The 21,417-nt window shown below is 33.4% G+C and overlaps 3 protein-coding genes across 8 annotated transcripts in view; 1 reads left to right on the top strand and 2 right to left on the bottom strand.

Moving 5' to 3' along the window:
• LOC129889365 (carbon catabolite repressor protein 4 homolog 6) overlaps positions 1–1,934 on the bottom strand; it is a 38,945-nt gene extending 37,011 nt beyond the window's left edge. For all 3 annotated transcript variants that reach the window (XM_055964636.1, XM_055964635.1, XM_055964634.1), the window contains exons 1-2: positions 1,640–1,934; positions 1,076–1,556 (exon numbers count right to left, since the gene is read on the bottom strand). In XM_055964636.1, coding sequence (XP_055820611.1) covers positions 1,076–1,556; positions 1,640–1,720 — 562 coding nt within the window. In that variant the 5' untranslated portion in view covers positions 1,721–1,934. The remainder of the gene's footprint in view (positions 1–1,075; positions 1,557–1,639) is intronic.
• Positions 1,923–10,124, top strand: LOC129889367 (uncharacterized). 2 transcript variants are annotated; one of them, XM_055964638.1, is made up of 7 exons: positions 1,923–2,101; positions 3,135–3,177; positions 3,261–3,353; positions 3,442–3,504; positions 8,097–8,192; positions 8,280–8,357; positions 9,727–10,124. In XM_055964638.1, the coding sequence occupies exons 1-7, from the start codon at positions 1,971–1,973 to the stop codon at positions 9,811–9,813; spliced, it is 591 nt and encodes a 196-aa protein (XP_055820613.1). In that variant the 5' UTR covers positions 1,923–1,970; the 3' UTR covers positions 9,814–10,124. The 2 variants fall into 2 exon arrangements, with proteins under 2 accessions (XP_055820613.1, XP_055820614.1); XM_055964639.1 differs by having other exon boundaries at positions 3,266–3,353.
• Positions 10,125–11,336: 1,212 nt separating this feature from the next.
• On the bottom strand, positions 11,337–14,813 carry LOC129889369 (uncharacterized). 3 transcript variants are annotated; one of them, XM_055964640.1, is made up of 3 exons: positions 13,430–14,686; positions 11,989–12,111; positions 11,337–11,662 (listed from the first exon to the last, which is right to left on the bottom strand). In XM_055964640.1, the coding sequence occupies exons 1-3, from the start codon at positions 13,467–13,469 to the stop codon at positions 11,451–11,453; spliced, it is 375 nt and encodes a 124-aa protein (XP_055820615.1). In that variant the 5' UTR covers positions 13,470–14,686; the 3' UTR covers positions 11,337–11,450. The 3 variants fall into 3 exon arrangements, 2 of the variants coding, with proteins under 2 accessions (XP_055820615.1, XP_055820616.1); XM_055964641.1 differs by having other exon boundaries at positions 13,411–14,685; XR_008766891.1 differs by lacking the exon at positions 11,337–11,662 and having other exon boundaries at positions 11,725–12,111; positions 13,113–14,813.
• Between the last annotated feature and the right edge of the window lie 6,604 nt (positions 14,814–21,417).

Consider the following 21,417-nt stretch of genomic DNA (forward strand, 5'->3'; position numbering starts at 1 on the left):
CTACAGTTGATCCTAACAGATTTCTCGATCATAAAAAAAAATCCACTTCCCCTGAGCCCGTCTTCCGGATTTCATTCAGCTTCCAAAACCACTACCCATCTGAAAGTTTTACTATTACCATCACCCTACTTGACTCACAACACAGTAGACCTACCCTCCTTCAACTAAGGTGGTTATTGCAAAGTTAGAGCTCCTTTGTTATCTCTATCAAAGACAGCATTTAGTTTTCTCCTTATTAATCAGATAATTAAATTCCTTAACTAAATGAACTATAATTGACCATGAAGTTTGGATTCCAAATCTAGGACAGTACATCAGAGTCGGGTAATTAAAAAAAATGCAGAATTTTTTTGGGAGGAACCAACTGGGAATGCTACTTCCGCTTCTTCTATTTCTTTTGCTTACCTCCCCTTCTTTCCATGCTCTTATACAAGATTATGTTCAAGTTTAGTAAGTGTTTAATGTGTTTTAGAGTATCCGAACCAAATCCTCACACTTACGTTAGACAATTTGACATGACCACATTTAGATTAGAATAACATTATACTGTTTTGTCACAATTTCCCTTCGTCAAAATGAAAGATTCATATCGGTTAGCATCACTGGAACTCTTCTCGGTGCCATTTGCATATCAACACTTCATATGAAAGTCAGTCCTACTCTGTTTGATTTTAAAGATTAATCAACCTAGAATACATAGAGATATCCTCTTATATTCTACTTCGCATTTCTCACCACATACTGTTGTCCAATAAGCCGAAAGAACATTTAAATTGACCGTATTTTATGACTACAAACTCATATTACAAACATAATACACCATTCATATAACAATTTGGATACATGGATTCATAACTTCATGTATATCCTTCCCTCTAAGCAACAAAAAAAAAAAAAACACAACCACAACAAATGTCTCAATCTCAAACACGAGGATTCATCATCAATTGACTAGCTTTAAGTTGGTTGTCAACCTACCACATATACCTTCCTTTTATCCTGGCTTAGAATTGTACCAACAGTTGAATGTACCAAATTGGAGTAAATGCAACATTGAAAAAAGGTGCAAAATTACCGCAATGAGGCGGAGGTCCAGGTCTAGCATTCTCCCAATTCCGAAAGTTCAAAGCCTTGGGAGGCAATGGCCGCTGCCTGAACTGCTGATTCTCATAAAAAGTCGGTCTATTAAATTGCCGATCCTCATAAAAATTCGGTCTATTAAACTGCTGATTCTCATAATAATTTGGTCTATTGAGCTGCTGATTCTGATAAAACCCTACTGGTGGTGGCATTGCTCTATAGGATTGCTGATTATGATGAAACGGCTGACGTGGTTGAGGAGGCGGCAATTGTCCATAAATATGCTGATTAGGATGGATATTCGGCGGTTGTGCCCTAGGCCGGAAAGGTCGAAAAGTGGGAGATGGACGGAGATTTCGATTGGCTTTACGAACAGAATTGAAGTGAGAGTCTCCAGTTATAATGTCTTGTTCACTTCGTTCGCCGGAAGGACGGTGCGAAAAGTATCTCCGGCCACGGCCCCTGCCTCCTCGAAACTATAACGGAATAAGGAGAGTTTCGTTAACAGTTTAGAAATGGAAGTTAGTATGCATTTCGTATTTCGGAGAATAATCCTTACTGGTTGAGCAGATGACATGGCGGCGGTGTCGGTACAAGCAGCGGCTGCAAGGAGGTGGAGGGAAGGAGCAGAGTGCTTCATGAATATTTGACCAACATCTCAATTTTTACACTAGTGAAAACTGTAAATAACAATGTTATGCAACTGCTTTCCCTTTAAACGTCACAGTTTAACTCCCCTGAGTAAATAGTGATGACATCATGATCGTACGATTTCCTTACAATATCAATCCAACGGTTTGAAATTTAAAGTGATGTTGTATTAGCTACAATTCAGAGCTTTTTCTATAATCGATCATCGACGGAGCTTTGTGTGAAGAAGCATACATACGATGTCGTTTTGCTCCTCTTTGTCATCTCCACAGTCTCTGTCTATCTTCGCCAAACCTTGCCGATCTTCTAAACCAAACACCCCTCGTATCTCTGCTTCTGCCGATGTCCCTGACTTTCTCTCTGCTGATTGGTATCCATCTTCACTCCCTCTATTGTTTCCTCGTGAATATTTCGTATTAACTGGGTGCGTGTATACTCCACAAGGTAGAGAGATTATTTCCGATAAAATGGGTTGTTCTTTATGTGAAAATGATATGAAGTTATTTGTTTTGCAATTCCGTTAGTAGAAATCACAAGTTAATTCAATATTTTGGTTCTTTCCCAGGGATTGAACTCAGAGTTTTTGACTTATTGAACTGATACTTTTACAATTTGTTTGATTATCTATACTTTTGGTTAATACGACTTTCACAAGAAATTGAGTTGTGTGAACTCAAGTTGCCAGTTTCCTTGGTTGATCTTGGGTAGTGTTGAGTTGCCACTAGTTGAGGTCAGCCACCCCCACTTCAAGTTAAATAAAGATGTTTTGTGCTGCTTTCAAGAACTTAAATTGATTAAACAGTTTAGTTTAAGCGCAATTCTTCCACCGTGGCACTAACTTAAGAACAGCATCTCAATCTCAATTTCAAACTAGTTGGGTCAGTTATCTGAAATCTATGTCCATCCCGCTCTGTTTGGGCCAATTTAACTCCAATCCTCAATTTTATCTTTCAAAACGAACCGGGCGTTTTATAGAATTAGAGATTCTTGAACTCTCACATTCCTATATTGATATACAATTCTCTAACTAAACTAAAAAAAAGGCTCCTGGTAGACACTGTATCTTATAGAAGTGTACCAACAATGGCTAAGCCTTAATTCCAAAGTTGATATTGCCTATATATGTATCCTTTGATTCTATCATGTTTTGTTTAGCTAAGTAAGTTCATGTATATTCCCAGAGATTGGGCCGAGCTTGTGAAAATTATTTTTGATAAACCGTGAAACTTGAGGTCAAGATGTCTGCATGTTCTCATACCATGTTGAATTATATGTCCACCTCATCTAAAAAAAGCGTAAATTATTGGCAAGATTTCACTTTTAATTACTTAAATTATGTATTTAATAATCCATTATTGGGAAATTCTATTAAACTATTTGCAATTATGCATTATCTGTTGCAGGCTTGAATCTCGTAGGAAAAAGCCATTTGGTCCAAGATTATGTGTAAGTTTCTTACCGTTGAACGTGGATTGTAGGAGGTTTCTACACTTGCTTATGTATCAATTTACTTTATGGTTTTGCAATAGTTTAGTGCAGAAGAAGCAGTTCGAAACCAGCTTGATGCATTGAAGTACAATGACCGACCTCATCACGATTATGGAGTTGAAGTCATGTACAGAGTAATTTCTAAAACTCCTTTTTTCTTTGAGTGTGATGGTTTAACAAGCTGAAGATGGCAGATTTGTAATCTTTAACCTCTCGTGATAGTTTGCTGGATTTGATCCTTTTCAAAGGTCTACCTACTTTGGGCGCTTTTTTGACTTGGGTCAGGTTAGTAATCATTACCAAAATATTAATTTGGTTGTTCTTATTATAGAATAATAATAATAATAATAATAATAATAATAATAATAATAATATATAGATAGCCAAGAAAAGAAAGTATAGTAAAGAAAGAGGAAGAGAAAGAGAAATAATATGATAGAACGAGAAAGTAGAGTAGTCTTTTTTTATCTGTGTGTTTTCATATTGCAGATGCAATGCCTTTTTATAGGCAAAATTTGTTGAAAAAATAATTGATCTACAGTAACAAAACTATTGATCTACAGTAACAGTGGGTCCTATGGACATCTACTTGTTTACAACACTTCCCCTTGGATGTGTACATAATAATTTGTGATACGCAATGATTGTTGTCTCATTAAAAATCTTATCAGAAAATCTAGTAGGATAAAACTTTGGTCAAGGAAAAAAAGAGTGCAGCGCGTATTTTACTCCCCTGATAAAAACATTATTTAATATCTCGAAGATGATGCATTCCAATCTTGTATCTCAATTTCTCAAAGGTTGAAGTGGGTAATGCCTTGGTGAACATATCTGCTAAATTATCACTTGAACGAACTTGTTGAACATCTATTTCACCTTTTTTTTGAAGATTATAAGTAAAGAGAAATTTTGGTGAAATATGTTTTGTTCTGTCTCCTTTGATGTATCCTCCCTTCAATTGAGTTATACATGCAGCATTGTCTTCATACAATATTGTTGGAACATCTCTTTTCAAAGAAAGACCACATGTATCTTGAATATATTGAGTTATTGATTTTAACCAAACACATTCTCGACTTGCTTCATGAATGGCTATTATCTCTACATGATTTAAAGAAGTGGCAACCATAGTTTGCTTTGTTGGACGCCATGATATAGTTGTACCACCACATGTAAATAAGTGATTTGTCTACCATCGACCTTTATGGGGATCCGACAAATATCATGCATCTACATAATCAATCAATTGTGACGTGGATTCATTTGAGTAAAACAATCACATATTGTTGGTCTCTCGGAGGTATCTGAATATATGTTTAATTCCATTTCAGTGTTTTCGTGTTGGAGAAGAACTAAATCTTGCTAACAAGTTTACAGAGAAAGCTATATCTGTAATTGTTGGCAAGATACATTAATGCACCAATTGCACTAAGATATGGTATTTCAGCACCAACAAGCTCTTCATCATTTTCATGAGATCGAAATGGATCTTTATGAATATCAAGAGATCTCACAACCATTGGGTACTCAGTGGATGTGATTTATCCATATAAAATCTTTTACATTAATTAATTATCCTACTGGGACATTGACTCAAATTGGAGCATTAGCAACTGGAATATGAGATTTAGTAATTCTTGATAGGTTAGTAAATGCATCTGACAGTTGATTTGCAATATTTTACAAATAGATTATTTTTTGAACTTCCAATTCACATTTATTTGTACGAGGATCTAAATGAGATAGTGATAATGCTTTTCAATCTATTTTCTTTTTCAGCTGCTTATTTTCTCCCTCTAATGCTAGGTATACTGATTCATTAAAATGACAATTAACAAATTTTGTAATAAATAAATATTCAGTCATAGATTTCAAATATTTTATGATAGAAAAAGATTCATACCCGACATATATCCCCAACCTTCTTTGGAAACCCATCTTTGTAGGTTGTGGTGGAGCAATTGGAATATATACCGCACATCCAAATATTCTAAGATGGAAAATATTCGGCTTTTGACCAAAAGTCAATTGTAATGGGGAGACTTTATGATAACTTGTGGATCTGATCCGCACAAGACTTGCTGCATGAAAAATAGCATGATCCCATAATGAAATGGGAAGTTTTGTTCTCATAAGCATTGGTCTAGAAATTAATTTGAGGCGTTTAATCAATGATTCTGCCAGATCATTTTGAGTATGAACATGAGCAGTCGGATGCTCAATTGTTATCCAATGGATAAACAATAATCATTAAATGTTTGAGATGTGAACTCACCAGCATTATCAAGACGAATTGTCTTTGTTGCATAATCTAAAAATTGTGCTCTTAACTTAATTATTTAAGCAAGTAATCTCGCAATTGTCATATTACAAGTTGATAATCAACACACATGTGACCATCTTGTAGATGCATCTATTAAAATCATATAATATTTAAATGGTCCACATAATGGGTGAATGAGCCCACATATATTACCATGTATACGTTCCAGAAATGCTGAGGATTCAATTCTCACTTTGATTACTGATGGTCTAGTAATCAATTTGCCTTGAGAACATGCAGCACAAGAGAATTCTTTAAATGGTTCTTCAAAGAGTGTCCATGTGAACTCTCAATTATTTTGCGCATTATATTAGAACTGGGCTAGCCTAACCAATCATACCAGATAATAAAGTCATTTGAGTTTGTAAATCTTTGGTTTACTATGGCATGTGTTTCAACTATGCTAATCTTATGAAGCATAAGCCGGATGAAAGAGCATGTAATTTTTCAATTATAAACTTCTTGCCCAACATCATTGTAGTAATATAAAGAGATTCATTTTTTTCATCATTTGTAGTCTCAATATGATAGTCATTTTGACGAATGTCTTTGAAACTTAATAAGTTTCTTTGAGACTTACTACAATATAATGCTTCATTAATTATCAAATTTATTCCTCTGATAAGTATAACTTTAGCTTTTTCGGATCCTTTAATTAATCTTGTACTATCAGATATTGTATTAACATTAGCTTCTTTCATAATCAAATAAGACAAATATTTCTTATCTCTTAAAATAGTGTGTGTTGTGGCACTATCGATAAGACATATATTATCACAATTGATTTTGGATCCAACTGTGATTGGGGAATTTCCATATTCTTCATAAAAAAGGTACATTATAAGAACATGAAAAACTAACAACATAAGAAACTTTAAGAAAACGCACTAAAAATGTAGAAATTAGTAAGATATAATGCCTTATGAAAAACATTTAAGAAGGACAACATCGTAGTAAACATAATAGGAAAATAAAAATTTTATCCCTAATTAGATGATCAGTTCTTCAGTCAATATTCTCATAGAAGTCTTCAACTTCCTAATGAGTAATCTTTTCTTTTGAGAGAGGCTTGATAAAGTCTCACAAAATGATCGGGCGTATGACAATCACGTGACCAATGACCCCTCATACCACACCAGTGGCAAAAATTGATTTTACCTCTAGAAAGATTATTTTGAGAAACTTTAGTGTTCTCATGTTTATTTTCACCATGATGACTATAATTGTTTCTTTCTCTACCGCGTGCTCGCTCACGTCCACGTCCACGACCACGGCCACGGTAATTATTTTATCTTGATCCAGACTGATTATGTGCTGCTACAACATTCGCTTCAGGGAATGGAGCAAACCCAGTGGGACGGGCTTAATGATTTTTTATCAGCAAAGTATTATTTTGCTTAGCCACAAGTAGGCATGTAATTAATTCAGAATATTTCTTAAATTCTTTTTCACGATATTGTTGTTGTAACAATACATTTGAAGCGTGAAAATTGAAAAAAGTTTTATCAAGTAAGTCATCATCAGTGATAGTTTCTCCATATAATTTTAATATGAAACTCACTTTGTGAATAGCAGAATTATATTTAGATACAGTTTTAAAATCTTGAAATCGAAGGTGTATCCATTCATATTGAGCTTCTGGTGACACCATAAGTTTTAGGTGGTCATAACGATCCTTCGAATTAGTCCATAATTCAAGAGGGTCTTTTATAGTTAAATATTCAATTTTTAATCCTTAATGAAGATGATGACAGAGAAAAATCATGGCATTTGTTTTATCTTGGCTTGATGCTTTATTTTTTTGTTTAGTAGTATCACCAAGACCTTTAGCATCAAAGTGAATTTCAGCATCAAGGATTCATGACAAATAATTTTTTCAGTAATGTCCAGTGCCACAAACTCAATCTTTGACAAATTTAACATGATGAAAACTGAGATTGAAATTAATTTAGAAATAACAAAGACAAATTAACTTTCTTCAATTCCTGAGATAAAAGTTAATTTATCCGGAGAAAATTAGAGTTTCGTGTTGATAACGTATTATAAAATAATAATAATAATAATAATAATAATAATAATAATAATAATAATAATAATAATATAGATAGCAAAAAAAAAAGTATAATAAAGGAAGAGGAAGAGAGAGAGAAATAATATGATAGAATGAGAAAGTAGAGTAGTTTTTTTTTGTGTGTGTGTGTGTTTGTATTGCAGATGTATCCACGTGTTTACAACCGTTCTATTTTTTTGCCTTTCTTGATCTATTTTCTTGCCTTTCTTGTTCTATTTTCTTTCCTTTCTTGTTTTATTTTTTATTTGGATTTTAATTTTTTTGATTTTCTCCTTAATCGTAATTATTGCTGTTCAATCGCTACGAATGCTCAAAGAGTAAGCTACCTGTCAAATCTGTGCTCTTTTAAGTCAAGGCACTTGAACATAATTCCTGCACCAGAGGCAGCAACTAAAAGAAGCTTGTAGTTTTTCTATGAATTAAAGAAAAGCAATATTCACTAATACCTATCTTTACTTGGTTTTTCTATTGTCAATCATACAGTTTGAACGATTCAGGCGAATTTTTCATCATTCAACTTATAGGGTATTGCTTGGCCATCAGGAGAGGGAGATTTTGAGCAGTTTGCATGTAAATGAGGTTTGTCAGGTTTTACATGTTGCTAAATGTTCATGGATGTGCGAGAATAAGCTTAAGAATTGTCTAATTTCCACTATGCTTGTGTAGAATCTGTATAAGCAGCGTGTCTGGGTCCGTGGCACTCGACCTGAGGAAGAAGAAATCTTCCAATTTACCATGGTTCAGGTTTGTTCTTTATTTCTCACCTCCCTGTTGAGAGCTTATTTGAATTTCTTTAACTGTGTTTCCTTTTGATTTTTCATTTCAAATGTTACTATTAAACTATGCATATGGTAGAAATTGGAAATTGGACTAATGAGAGAGTAATAGGGAATATGTGAAGTAGTTTAGAATCCTCCATCTCTGTCTATAACTCAACGTGTTCAAGATAGTAAACAATTATGCAGTTTATCTATATTTATATTCGACCAAACAAATTTAAGAGAGAATGGAACGTTGCAATATAAGTTTCTAACAAGAGGAGCTCTTTTGCTTGTGGAGAGCATTGTTATTTGAATTTTGTTTATTTACACTGACGGGATTAGGGGAGCAAGTATTGCAACTCCTTTTAAACTAGTGGCGCCTCTGACTTCTGAATTTTGCTGAGCTGTTAGATATAGTTTACTGATTTCGTGATCTGCTCTCGCAGCTTCTTTTTTTTCACAAGTTCTAGTAATTCATCCACTCCTATCTGAATGAATGAAGATTTCCTTTCTGCTTATATTTCAGAGAAGTGAAAAATGGAGATTGATCTTTGTTATTTAGGCAAGAAATTTTTTGCTTGAATCATGCCCTCCAAAATTCTAAATCTTCCTGTAGCTTGTGATATTTAGCCGCCTCCAAAATGCATTGGCCTGCCTTGAACGGCCATTATTACCTCAATTATTTATCTCGTGTCAATAACTTAATAAAGAAGGAAATATCTTGCAATTCCTTTTGTAAGGCAGTAACTCGGGATCAACCTTGCATTGCATCTCTACTATTCCATACCCCAGTCCCCAGTAACTGTTGAATTTCCACATCTGCTCGGAACTTTGTTCTTTGAAACCATGTTATTTCCCACCTGTGTTGGACAAGTTGGAACATAGTTTATATTCCACCATATCACGCATAGTGATGGCTTGTCCTTCAAAAAAACCTTCTATTTCTTTCATTACTTTTTGTAGTCCTCTGCTCCAGCACTTTAGGAAATCAGAGGTAGATCTTGGCATGAACAATTCAATCCCAAAACACTTTAAAATATATACCTGTGTCGCAATAGAACAATGCAAAAGCAGGTGGTTGACTGTCTTTGTGCTTTCTTCACACATATATCTATTGCTCCGTTGACATGAAACTGGTTTTGCATGCTTAGGTTGTGTGCAATTATTCTTAGTTTAATTTCACACTTGCTATACTTGGAATTTGAAAGCAGACATACTAATTACGCCAATATTGAAGCAGACAAGACAGCTCCACTTTCCATTATTGTTTTCTGCTTTCCTTGGGATTTTCATTTTCTTTTTCCCATTTTCATTTTGAAGAAGTTCATAGACATATGATTTGTAATTTACAGCGTGTTGGCGGGTCTTGGGATGGCTACTGGCTGACAGAATCTGTGCTTCACGATGGGGATACTTTCTCTGGTGGTGTGGCTTACTGAACTAGTATCCACGATAGCTCGGAAATCAATGCAGTTTCATTGTAACTTCATTTCTGTGATAACGAGTAATATACAGTATAATGTATAGTTCAGTTGCTTACCATCTTCGTTGTATGAAAACTGACAATTCATGTATATAGAAACTTGTACATTTTATAGAATGTAACAAACAGATATTGCTTCTGGTGATGCATCAAACATCAGTATTTCACCACTTGTGGTGCTTTATTAGTCATTGACAACAGGAATAGTCATGTCACATATCAGCTTTCAGTATGACTAATCTAACACTTGATGCCAGCTGAAGGATATCTCTTAAGCCAATTAAGTAGCCCAATTATGCAGCTGTTTACAACAGTCAGCCAATATTCACTATAGTACCCTTGGCCAAATTAGACATTCTCAAAATTGTGTATCTATTACACAAGGAGCTTTCATGCAGAAGGGAATTGATGCTGTGACTCAGAGATATATAATTATAGCATAATCGGCAAAAGTGTCATTAAAAAACAATGTCTCCTGTTATCCATCTGCTTTCCTCTCAGCTGAATATTGTCTGGCTCACGCATCAAACATGATTTTAGTTACAACTATAAAGTAAAAACCAACTGTTCAGTTTGCATGATTGATATATCTATGAAGCTTTGTTAGGAGATACACATATCAAGGGGGTCGTTTGGTTTGAATACAAGTTATGTTGGGATAAGTTATGTTGGATTAGTTATGATGGAATAAATTATGGTGAGATTATTTCTTATTGAGTGTTTGGTTTGTTGTATTCAAAATAATATGCATGGCACAAATTATAAGAACATATTATTTGTTTATAAAAATATCCTTCACTTTATTTAGTTTTTTTATATTTTCTATGCAAGCTTTAGTTAGTCAATATTCATTCTTAAAATAAAACTTTTATCTTCTTTACCTTAAATATTTTTTATTCCATCATGTCTGTATGTATTTAAAAATAAAACTTTCTTCTTATTTAATTTTAAAATAGAATTTTCATTTTTAGTTTGTTAAAGTAAAAAAGAATTTATGAGAAATCAAAATACAAATAAACATAAGAATTAGTCAAATAAATTTTATAAATAAAAATTATAATATATAGTGTAATTTTTTAATAAAAAAATATGAAGAATCATCATAAAAATAAAGAGTGAATGTTGATATATATGGTATTAAAAATAATGTAAATATATATGAATGTGAAAAGTGAGGTATAAAAAATATTTAAAGAGATATATTTGTCATTTACCTATTTTATCCCGGGATAAGTTATCCCGATATTAGTATACCACCCAAGAGGAGGGATAACTTATCCCAGTACTATTTATTAATCCCGGAATAAGTTATCCCGGACTTGCCAACCAAACACCAACTTAAGTGCCACCATAATTTAATCTTGGGATTATTTGGTGTTATCCTTCACACCAAACGACTCCGTCTACCATGAACTCTCCTACATCTTTAACAGTTAAAACCACTTGCTGAACATGCAAATAAAAAATAAGAGAGGCAGCTCAAGAATTGTGGAATATTACCCCATAAATAACAAAAACTAGAATCACAAGGTTCAGAACCTCAAAACTATGTCAAGGCTAGATGAAAAACTCAACCAAGTCAGCTCACACGTATCATTTCTTTGTTTGAGAGATAAACTTGGTTAGGACATAACAGTCTGGTGGGGTAATGTTTGTGTAATAGTTTTTGATGGTATCAGTGACCTCAAAGCCGAGCTTCTTATAGAAGTTGATGGCATCTTCATTACTTGTCTGCACATGCAAGTAAATCTCTCTGATATTCTGCTTTGTACAAAGATCAAGAACATGATTTAACAGCTTTGTACCTGCACAGTAAAAAGAAACATGATGAATACACTGAGTTATTAGGAGAAAGTGAACGTCAATTGGATTCCCTGCAGCTACTCATCTTCAAAAGAAAAGTTCGATATTTTTTCACAGATCTCAGAGTTTGGACTTTGGAGCCAAAATATGCATTTAAACAGATATCAAAGATTACAAGAAAAGATACTGATTAAAAAAATGGATAAACAGAAAAGATGTAGTGAGAGTTGGGGGTTCCATCAATACACAAATGTTTTGATGTAAACATGCAACAAAGTAAGTAAAGTTTAATGTTAATATTCACTCTGAAGATAAGTTGATCACTTACCAATACCCAGACCACGATATGGAGCTAAAACACCCAAAGTCATTATATAAACACAAACAGCTCCACCTTCCTTCTTCTCAAGTCGACATGCTATTGAACCTACACAAATGTCACTATAATATGCTGCAGGCAAAAAGAACTAAACCAGATCAGACATTTGAAAATTCCAGCATTCAACATTGAAGAGATGATACCAGCTAGAGATGCATTTGTTAAATAATATCAAGGAAGATAAAGAGCACTAAGTGCTGCAAAAGATTTTACATCAGTGCCCAGAAAGCAAATGAACTCCCCCTGTGTGTCCCTGACCTATTCCTGTGGAGCTTCTATGAAATCTGTCATACTTCCGTCATCATTCTTACCTTCCTGAATGCTATAGGGAAACCCCCACCCAATCTCTCTCTCTCACACACACACTTTTATAAACAATTGACAATCAATACCTACTTGCAGCAAATATTATCAAGTTGAACTTTTCCAAAAGATATAGTATTTTCACTAAATATCCATAATACCTTCTCTATGGATCTTTAAGGAAGAATGTACAACCCAATAACTTGTGCTTCTTTTAATTCTTTTGTTTGAGAAAAAAATGTTCTTCAAGAATTTTCAGGTATGAATAAAGAAGTAGGCATATGTGAATAAATTGATTGTCTTAATGCCAATGTTGGTCAATAGGCTTAAAACAAAAAGAAAATTGAAATGAATGTTGGAATAGTCATGGCCAGACGTCATTAATTGCATGCTATAAAAACCATAACGTGGAGAAGAAAATATCTTTAACTTGCTATTGTTTCAAATGAACAGCAGATAGCTTCAAGCAACAATAATTACTTATTTATGTTAATAAATGTGCTCAGTGGCAATTGCCAATCCTATTTTCCATTTAAGAACGTGTTCTGTGAACTTAAGTACCAAAGCTTGTAGAACACCTAGTTAAAAGGAAACTTTTCCAGAGCGAGCTCAACTCAAGAGCATCATTTCTTGCTGTAAAGACAAAAGTTCTCACAAGTTTTATGTAACTGTTTAAGCAAATTAAAAGGTCCACTGAAAATGATTCCTCCCAATTCCCATTGAAACTTAAAGGAAAAAAGAATGTATACTCTCCATGAGCAGTTATCCACCTTATATTATTGGACTAACATCCAATTAGACATCCATACTTGCACAGAGCTCTGTTACTGGCTGTCCAACTCTACGAATTCTCACCCAAACACCTAGACATGTATGAATCTATTGTTTAAAATGCCTCTGACCATCGACTGAGCTTATGTGGCAATTATATAATTGAGTTGGACAAAGCGAGTGATATACATGACTTTCAGGAGCGTGGAATCTAAAAATTAAACAATAAACAGTTTAAGAAAAAGACATCTTTTATGCTTTTATTTTCACTTTTTCTTTCCCTTCTTCCAATAATACCATTGAAAAAGAGCTTCACCATTCAGGTCAACTCCTTGTTCAGACTGCCTTCTCGCCATCTTCACAATGTCAATGCTCTCTCTTACCTGCTCTCTCACACCAAACACTCCCTGGAATTTTTCTTCCTTAAGAACTCATGTCTCTCACTGCAACAAATAAAGAACTCAAACAATAACTAGCATAGACATATACAAGAAAAGAGCAAATAAGCAAGGATACTCAAAACTCAAATTGCTCAGTCATATGAAAGTCATGGCTCCTCATATCGTGTTGGTGTGAAGCTAGGCTTAGTACAGGAAGAATATGCCGTCGGCCATAATTCTGGGGCTGGGGCAATACTTTTCTGTTCGGGAAAGAGGTTCTAATTCAAATTCTTAGGTGATCAGTAAATTTTAAGCAACTAATCAGATAATTCGAGGTTGAGTTTCAATGGACTTTTGGATGCTGTAGAGATCCACTATGATTTCTGTTAAGAACCTTTTAGAATATGAGCATTCATGCTGTGATAAAATTGTGCCTCTAAAAAATTGAACTCTTATTGTATTCAAAAAATATATAGGGAACACCTAAGTGGGCATGGAGGGAGTACTTCCCATGTTCTTTTCTAGGTGGGTTTTGAGGAAGATGGAAAAGAATAACGGGTCTTTGATGGTAATTTATGGTGTGAATGAGATGAACGGGAAGGGAGACTTGAGTTATTTGTTGCATATGTGTAAGCAAGTGAAGGGGGTGAGAGTTTGTTGGGTTTCTTTAACAAAAGTTGATCTTTTACTGAAATTTACATAAGAGAAAAACAGGTGGTGGTGTATGATGGTGGTGGTGTGTGATGGTGATGGCAGAGAAAGAGATTTGGATTTTTTTTAATAATGCAGAAAGATAAATGATGTTGTGTCATTATAACTCTGGCGTGGATGCTGATGCTAGTGCAATTGAATAACACGCGAGGTTAGAGGCACTGAGAGCATGCGTTTTGATCAAGTTTGCATGTCTGGATGAGAATTGAGAACATGTGGAGTTGCGGGGCACGGGACAGATATTTATGCAAGTACAAGTGTCCATTTGAGTGTTAAGCCTATATATTCTCAAATCAACGTTTATAGCAACTTCTTTGGGAAAGCAACAGGGGCTGGTTATTGAAATAGAAGGATCTTGTTATTCTTCATTACTTGAAAGAGAAACATGATGGGCAATATTGGTTCCATAGTGCTCCTGCACTGCACTAGAGAGGAATACAGATGTTTGGAGAATATTAATCCAGTGTAGCAGTGGCGGAACCAGGATTTTTAATAAAGGGGTTCAAAATCTGAAAAAGTAGACACACGAACTAGTCGAAGGGGGTTCGACATTTACTATTTATACATAAAAAAATATTTTAACCATGTATAAATAGTATAATTTTTCGCCGAAGGGACACATGCTGGGTCCACCACTGCAGTGTAGTAGCTATATACTAAATCAGATAAGTCTAAATTTATGAGATTGCAACAATTTGATGGTGCAGACCTATGTCAGATCTCAACCCAAGAATCAAGACAGCAAAGAATAAGAGAAGACAAGAGTGCCAGTTATGCAAAACCAAGCACATTCAGGTTCCCCAAAGGATGTGACATCATGAATGGTTCCCTTTTTTCTTAATCTTCTGGAGATTTAACTTCATTCAAATATGCAAGAGGGTTAAATCATGTAATGCAGCTAAGATTCCAATTCTGATTACCTCCTTTGTCCCTCTGAGAGTCCTCTAACCACTTAAACCTATACTTATGCAACTCCTTACTACAAGCCGCAGTTTCATTCTTTTCATGGAACTAGTTTTCAGTTGTAGTGCTGTATACACTCTTCATTTGCTATCCCTTGGTCTCCCCGAACTTCTGACCTTCAACATGCTTGTGAAACAGTGGAGTCAAATAGGTTTATCTTCTATAAACGGTATTGCATCTATTTACAATGGCCTACAAGTCTTCATCGGCCAAAACAAACATATTACTTTTAACCGACCGTCTTTTACAGGGACACCTATTGTTGCTTCTTTGATTTGGGCTTAAGTTACTAAAATAAAAGTTCAATCTTGTAATCGGCGCGTGACGATTTTTTTGAAGCAGTGATCAGTACAGTAATTCGATTAATAAATATGGGCTAAACCCATCTGGATTAAGTAGCGAAAGCCAACAGACAACTGAAATGGAAACAGATCGGATGAAGAAAGATAGCAGAGGATTTAGCGGAAGTAAAGGCTTCAATGGAAATTCTTAGTACAAGAAACTTCATTTCTTTATAATCTTTCAACCTATATGAATGCTTCAACAATTGCATAAAAGAGGTGATTTACTTGGTCAATATACAGTTTTTTTTAAAAATAAATTTTTCATTGTATTTATTACTGTCAGTTCTTTTATTTCAAAGCTTTAATTGTAGCTTTGATTGTTTTGTTCATATTTATTAAGACTTATTCCTTGATATATTTTTTTCTCTTTTGGCTTAAGTGTGCATTTGGCAAATTGGATTTGAATCAATTGATTGGTAGATGACAAAACTAAGCAAGTTGTATGTAGTATTTTATGTTGTTTATTCAATTTTGAATTTTGTCTTTTCTTGAATCCAAGTTCTCAGGCTAAATTGCTGATTTTTAGACCATAGTCATTAGTTTTTGCCAAGAAACTAACGGAAAGATGAATATTGCAATTTTTGACATAGATAAGGGATGTTTTTTGTTCACTTTTATAACACAAGGATGTATTTTAAGTTTGTCCCAAAGTTAAGGAATGTTTTTAGCCAAAAACTCTACTATAGACCATTTTCCATTCAGCCTGAGGTACAATGATTGAAGAACATTGTACAATATATCCTTCTAGGTTGGACCTAAACTAGTTTAGGAAAGAGAGAATTGAAAAGATTCCAAGCTCAAGTCCTAAAATTCGACCATATGCAAACATGAATGAATTCGAGTGAATATTATATCAAAAGTATCAAAATATCGAGAGCAAGTCATATCTAAATTGTAATTTGTTTAATGGAAGATTTGAGCGTGATGTCCATTGAAATTCGTCAAGAGGAGCTTTTAAGCTCAAGTTTTAAAATTCGACCTGCTGCAAACGTGAAGAGTGAATAATATATCAAAAGACTCGAAACTTTGAAAAGAGCTCATAATTAAAATTTGAGATTGTTTAGAAGAGATTTGAATTGATCGAGATTAAAAAAAATTTAGCTTGCTAAAAAAGATGAATTGTTATATAAATATTATATAACAGCGTATATCGGTGTATGAATGTGTATACATCTTTCATACAAAATTATATATATATACACACACGATACAATATTTATATATATATATATATATATATATATATATAGTACATATACATGCAGATATTTAGCTGGAAAAAAAATTGGCCGACGATATATATAGGTAAGTAGCCCTTTAAAAAAAATACAGAATAGGTTATTTACAAACTTAGGCAAAGTGATCATTATAATTCTAATCTAAAATATCTCAATTATCCAGTGTTATCCTAATTAGCCTTTTAGCTCTGTTACCTTTAATGAAACAGTTGTTTCCACAAATTTGCTACATTATTTTCGTTGACTTATTCTTTTGGGGTTCTTGATTTTGAGAATAAATTTTGTTGGCAATGGCTGCTTCTTGTTCTTAGAAAGCTTCCCAAAAAAGGCTGAAAAGGTAGCCGGAGCGACAAATAGTAGCCAAAATATAAAGCAAAATGAAGTAACAGATAGATAAAAACACATTAAAACAACAAGAAATTATTCGATTACCGAATTCTAAAAATTGCTTAAAAGAATACTTTTTAATAAATAATTACTGATTTTGACGATATTTTTTATTTATTACTATTTTTAGCAATACATAACAATACTATAATAAATCTACACTATGTATTAAAAGTGAATTATGCATGTAATATAAATGTATTATAATTGTTTTAAAAATATATTATGCTTGCTTAGTATGAAATCGACACAAAGTATTATAACTGTATTAAAGTGTGTGATAAATATATTACCTATCAATAAAATTGTATTATAGGTGTTTTATAAATTGTTTTTTGTAATATGTATTAAAACTGTATTATAAGTGTTCAGCGAAAATAAAAGTGTTATTGCTATAAATGGTAAACATTTTCTTAATATAGTATATCTATGTAAGTTTCCCTACTGAATACTATTATTATTAAGGAAAAGAGGATATGGGGCTAGCCACTTGTCTCACCCACCTAACGAGCGACAATAGCTACCGACTAACCTTCTACCCTAAATCTCGACCTTCATACCTTCATATCTAGGATCATGTCCTCATTAAGCTGAAGTTGTATCATGTTTTGTCTAATATACCTCTCCAGTTCTTTTTGGCCTTCCTCTACCTCTCCAACTCCTACAACCAACCTTTCACACCTCTTAATTGGCGCATCTATGTAGCTTCTCTTCACATTCTTCAACTATCTCAATTTTATTTTTCTCATCTTGTTCGTCACAGAGTTAACTCCCACTTTTTTCCCGTATAACTTCGTTTCTAACCATGTCTCTTCTAATATATTCGCACATGTACCTGAACATTCTCATCTTCGCTTTATTCATCTTCTGAATATGGGCTTTATTGCCTGGCTCATATGACAATGTTAGTCTAACTATCACCTTGTAGAGCTTACTCTTAAGCCTTGGTGACACATTTTTATCACACAATACCCTGGACGTGAGCCTCCATTTTGCCCATCCCACTTCAATATGATGGGCGGCATCATTATCAATCTTCATGTCTCCTTGAATTATGGACCTAAGGTACTTGAAACTTCCTATTCTGCATGACTTGTGCATCAATCTTCACTTAATTCCTCCGCCTCATGCTTGGGTCACTGAACTTGCACTCTGGGTACTGTATTATAATCTTTCTTAACCTGAAATCTTTAGACTTTAGGGTCAATTTTCAAACTTTCATCCTATCATTAACACCACCTCATGTCTCGTCTATCAACACTATATTATTTACAAATAATATACACCATAACACCTCGTATCGAAAAATGGGCTAAGGATTGAACCTTGATACACCCCATCACGATCGAAAAGTGTTTGAATCACCTTATGAGAGTTTGTTTATTTCTTGTTGTGGACTCTTGATAATGATGGCCCAAAATGTTGTAATCTAATAGTTAATAAAGTGCGTGAAAATCATGAAAAATTAGAGTCCAGTAATATTTTGTTATAATATTTGTCATGCTATCTTTGTTGTTGTTTTTACCTTGAAAAATTCTTGTGTTTGGCTGAAGTCTTTATTAATAACCACAAAAACGCAAGACTAACCTAAACAAGAGTGAGAACTCTTGAAAACACAATAGTGATCACTTAAAAGGGATGATTTTGACAAATATTCATTATTAAATTGTTAATGAAAGTATAATCAATATTTGTAATAATTAAAAGCAATGAAAATTAATAGAACTCTACCTAAACAGACATAAAGGAAAGAAAACACACTGAATACATAAAATTCAAAAAAGAGTAAAACAAGAAAAAAGAAAGAGAAGTCATCTATAAATATCCAGATGCACCTTAATATTCTAACACTCAAATGATTTTAGAATTGGGTTAATACAATTTTTCATTGAAACCGTAAAATGAAATGAGAGTTCAAGAAATGCAACAACAACAATCAATTTCTTCTGATTCAAGCCTCATTGATCACTTCACCATACTCCACATTTGCAATGTCGTAATTCACCATTATTGCAGAAACACCTGAAAAATACTGCATGCATTACTTTTATGTATTAGCAATTATACCTTGTTTGATACATTTTTTTTATGTTATGTAATTAGTTATACACTACATTGTATATTAAGGTGTGTATTACTAATAATGTGGATTTCTAGATTTTAGTAATGCAATGGGATTTAATCCATACATTAGCGTGGTTAAAAATTGAATTGCGCCCCTCAAAACCTTTTTTTAGGGATAATAGTCAGAAAAATATCCGAACTTTGACGAAATTTACTGTTACGATACCAAACTTTGGACGGGCCCGATTACCCCCCTGAATTAATTAATAGTGCATTTTAAAAGTATATTCATGGTTGAGTTAAGTTCGAAAGTGTTGTTGTTTCGATCAAAATAGCTAGTTGAAGCATTTTCTTGTGTTGATGTAAGTTTAAAAGTGTTTATGTTTGCTAGTTTGTATGGTTGAAATCAATGAACTTGATTTTGTGTTGAATGTAATATCCTTGAAACCAATGAAAAATCTAAAATTTCAACTTCAAAATCAACAATAATGCCAATAGTTATCAAACCCACAAAAATTTGGATTAAATCAACCACGAATATACTTTTAAAATGCACTATTAAATCATTCAGAGGGGTAATAGGACTTATCCAAAGTTTGGTATCGTAACAACAAATTTCGTCAAAGTTCAAATATTTTTCGAACTATTATCCTTTTTTTTACATCTTTTTCACCATATTTGTGGAGGGTATCTTGTAAATTAATATTTTTTAAAAAAAATTATGTAATGCATGCATGCTATTATTAATAAACCAAACCAAACAATGCATAATAAATATTTCTTCATAATTAATGCAAGCATATTTAATACAAATATTACTAATACAAGCATTACTAATACACTTTATTTAACGTTGTTCTTATACACCCTACCAAACGACCCTAAGAGAATACAAATTCGGAGTAGACTCCATACAACTGTTTAGAACAATATTAAGACAGAAAAAATGATAAAGAGAAAGTCTGGTTTTGCTGATCAATCAAACAACTCACCTCAAATCCTCCAGATCAAAACCTGCAACAAAAGTGAGTGCAACAAGTGTATATGTGTACAAAAATAACGTGTCCTAGTACTTCCTCCGTCCCGTATTAGATGACATTTTTAACTTTAAAATGTGATTAAGAAATTATTAATACATTAAAATACTTTACCATTTTGTCTTTTGTTTATATCAATGCAATATACATAGAGTATAGAAATAGCTAGCTAGTATTGAAAATTGTTTACATTCAAAAGGCCATATTAATTGTAAGGATAAAATATGAAAAATTTAATTAATTTTATCTTGATTTAATAAGTGATCAAGTAATATGAGACAAAGATTTTTAATAAGATGTCCATCTAATATGGGACGGAGGGAGTAATTATAACATCGTCAAAGTAGTGAAGAGATTTGTCGCTGAAAATACTTGCGCTAATATTAAATAGGTATAACATTTACAATAATCAATTAGCATAAATAAAGGCGAAATTGATCATGTATCAACAAATAAGGTCAACAAAAATTACAAAGATAAAGATGGGCAATGCAAGCTATTAAGTCAAATGAGAATGAATGCAATGTAGTATAATTGACGGATCCACGATTTTAATTAACGGGGTTCGGAAAACAAATGTAGTGTTTAAGATTTGCACTTGCGACCTCAAGGTTAGTTTTAAACCCCTCAACCACTAAGTCAACTTCTAATCTTATATTCAAGAGGTTCAAAATTAATATATAGACATACAAATTCTTGAAAATACCTTATATACAATGCAATTTTTTAAACCGAAGGGCTGGGGTGAACCCCTCGATTACCTCTAGGTCCAGCCCAGTCTGCTATCGTCTATCAGTATGCATATGTACTCCAACGGATTGGGGTGTTCGGAAGACATGACAATGGAAGACTAACAACACTTCGTATCATCGTTCAAGATTTTATTTCTTGAGTAATAACTGATGACCCTTCCATTAATAGATGATTAGAACTTATAAATTGACTTTACATGAAATGAGATATATCCACTTTAGGTATTTATATATTGCGAAGTGAAGAATTAACTTTGACAACATGTGATATTCTTTAGATGAAATTTCAAAAAATGATGTATGATGATTTATATTGAATAGAAAATTTTAGGTATGCAAAAGCTTCAATGAATGATTTGTTGAGCAGTTGGTTAAATGTATAGCTGTTACTTAACCGCATAACAGCTGTCATCTAACACTAGTTAGTT

The sequence above is a fragment of the Solanum dulcamara genome, chromosome 5 (assembly GCF_947179165.1).
Source record: "Solanum dulcamara chromosome 5, daSolDulc1.2, whole genome shotgun sequence".
In the NCBI taxonomy this organism is placed as follows: domain Eukaryota; kingdom Viridiplantae; phylum Streptophyta; class Magnoliopsida; order Solanales; family Solanaceae; genus Solanum; species Solanum dulcamara.

Bases quoted from the DNA above. Each gene is read 5' to 3' on its own strand.
- LOC129889369 (XM_055964640.1), bottom strand. From the start codon at position 13,469: ATGGCGAGAAGGCAGTCTGAACAAGGAGTTGACCTGAATG. The intron at 12,112-13,429 runs GTGAAGCTCTTT...TTTTGCCTGCAG, and splicing joins ACAAGGAGTTGACCTGAATG to CATATTATAGTGACATTTGT. The intron at 11,663-11,988 runs GTAAGTGATCAA...TTTACTGTGCAG, and splicing joins ATATCGTGGTCTGGGTATTG to GTACAAAGCTGTTAAATCAT.
- LOC129889367 (XM_055964638.1), top strand. From the start codon at position 1,971: ATGTCGTTTTGCTCCTCTTTGTCATCTCCACAGTCTCTGTCTATCTTC. The intron at 8,193-8,279 runs GTTTGTCAGGTT...ATGCTTGTGTAG, and splicing joins GCAGTTTGCATGTAAATGAG to AATCTGTATAAGCAGCGTGT. The intron at 8,358-9,726 runs GTTTGTTCTTTA...TGTAATTTACAG, and splicing joins TCCAATTTACCATGGTTCAG to CGTGTTGGCGGGTCTTGGGA.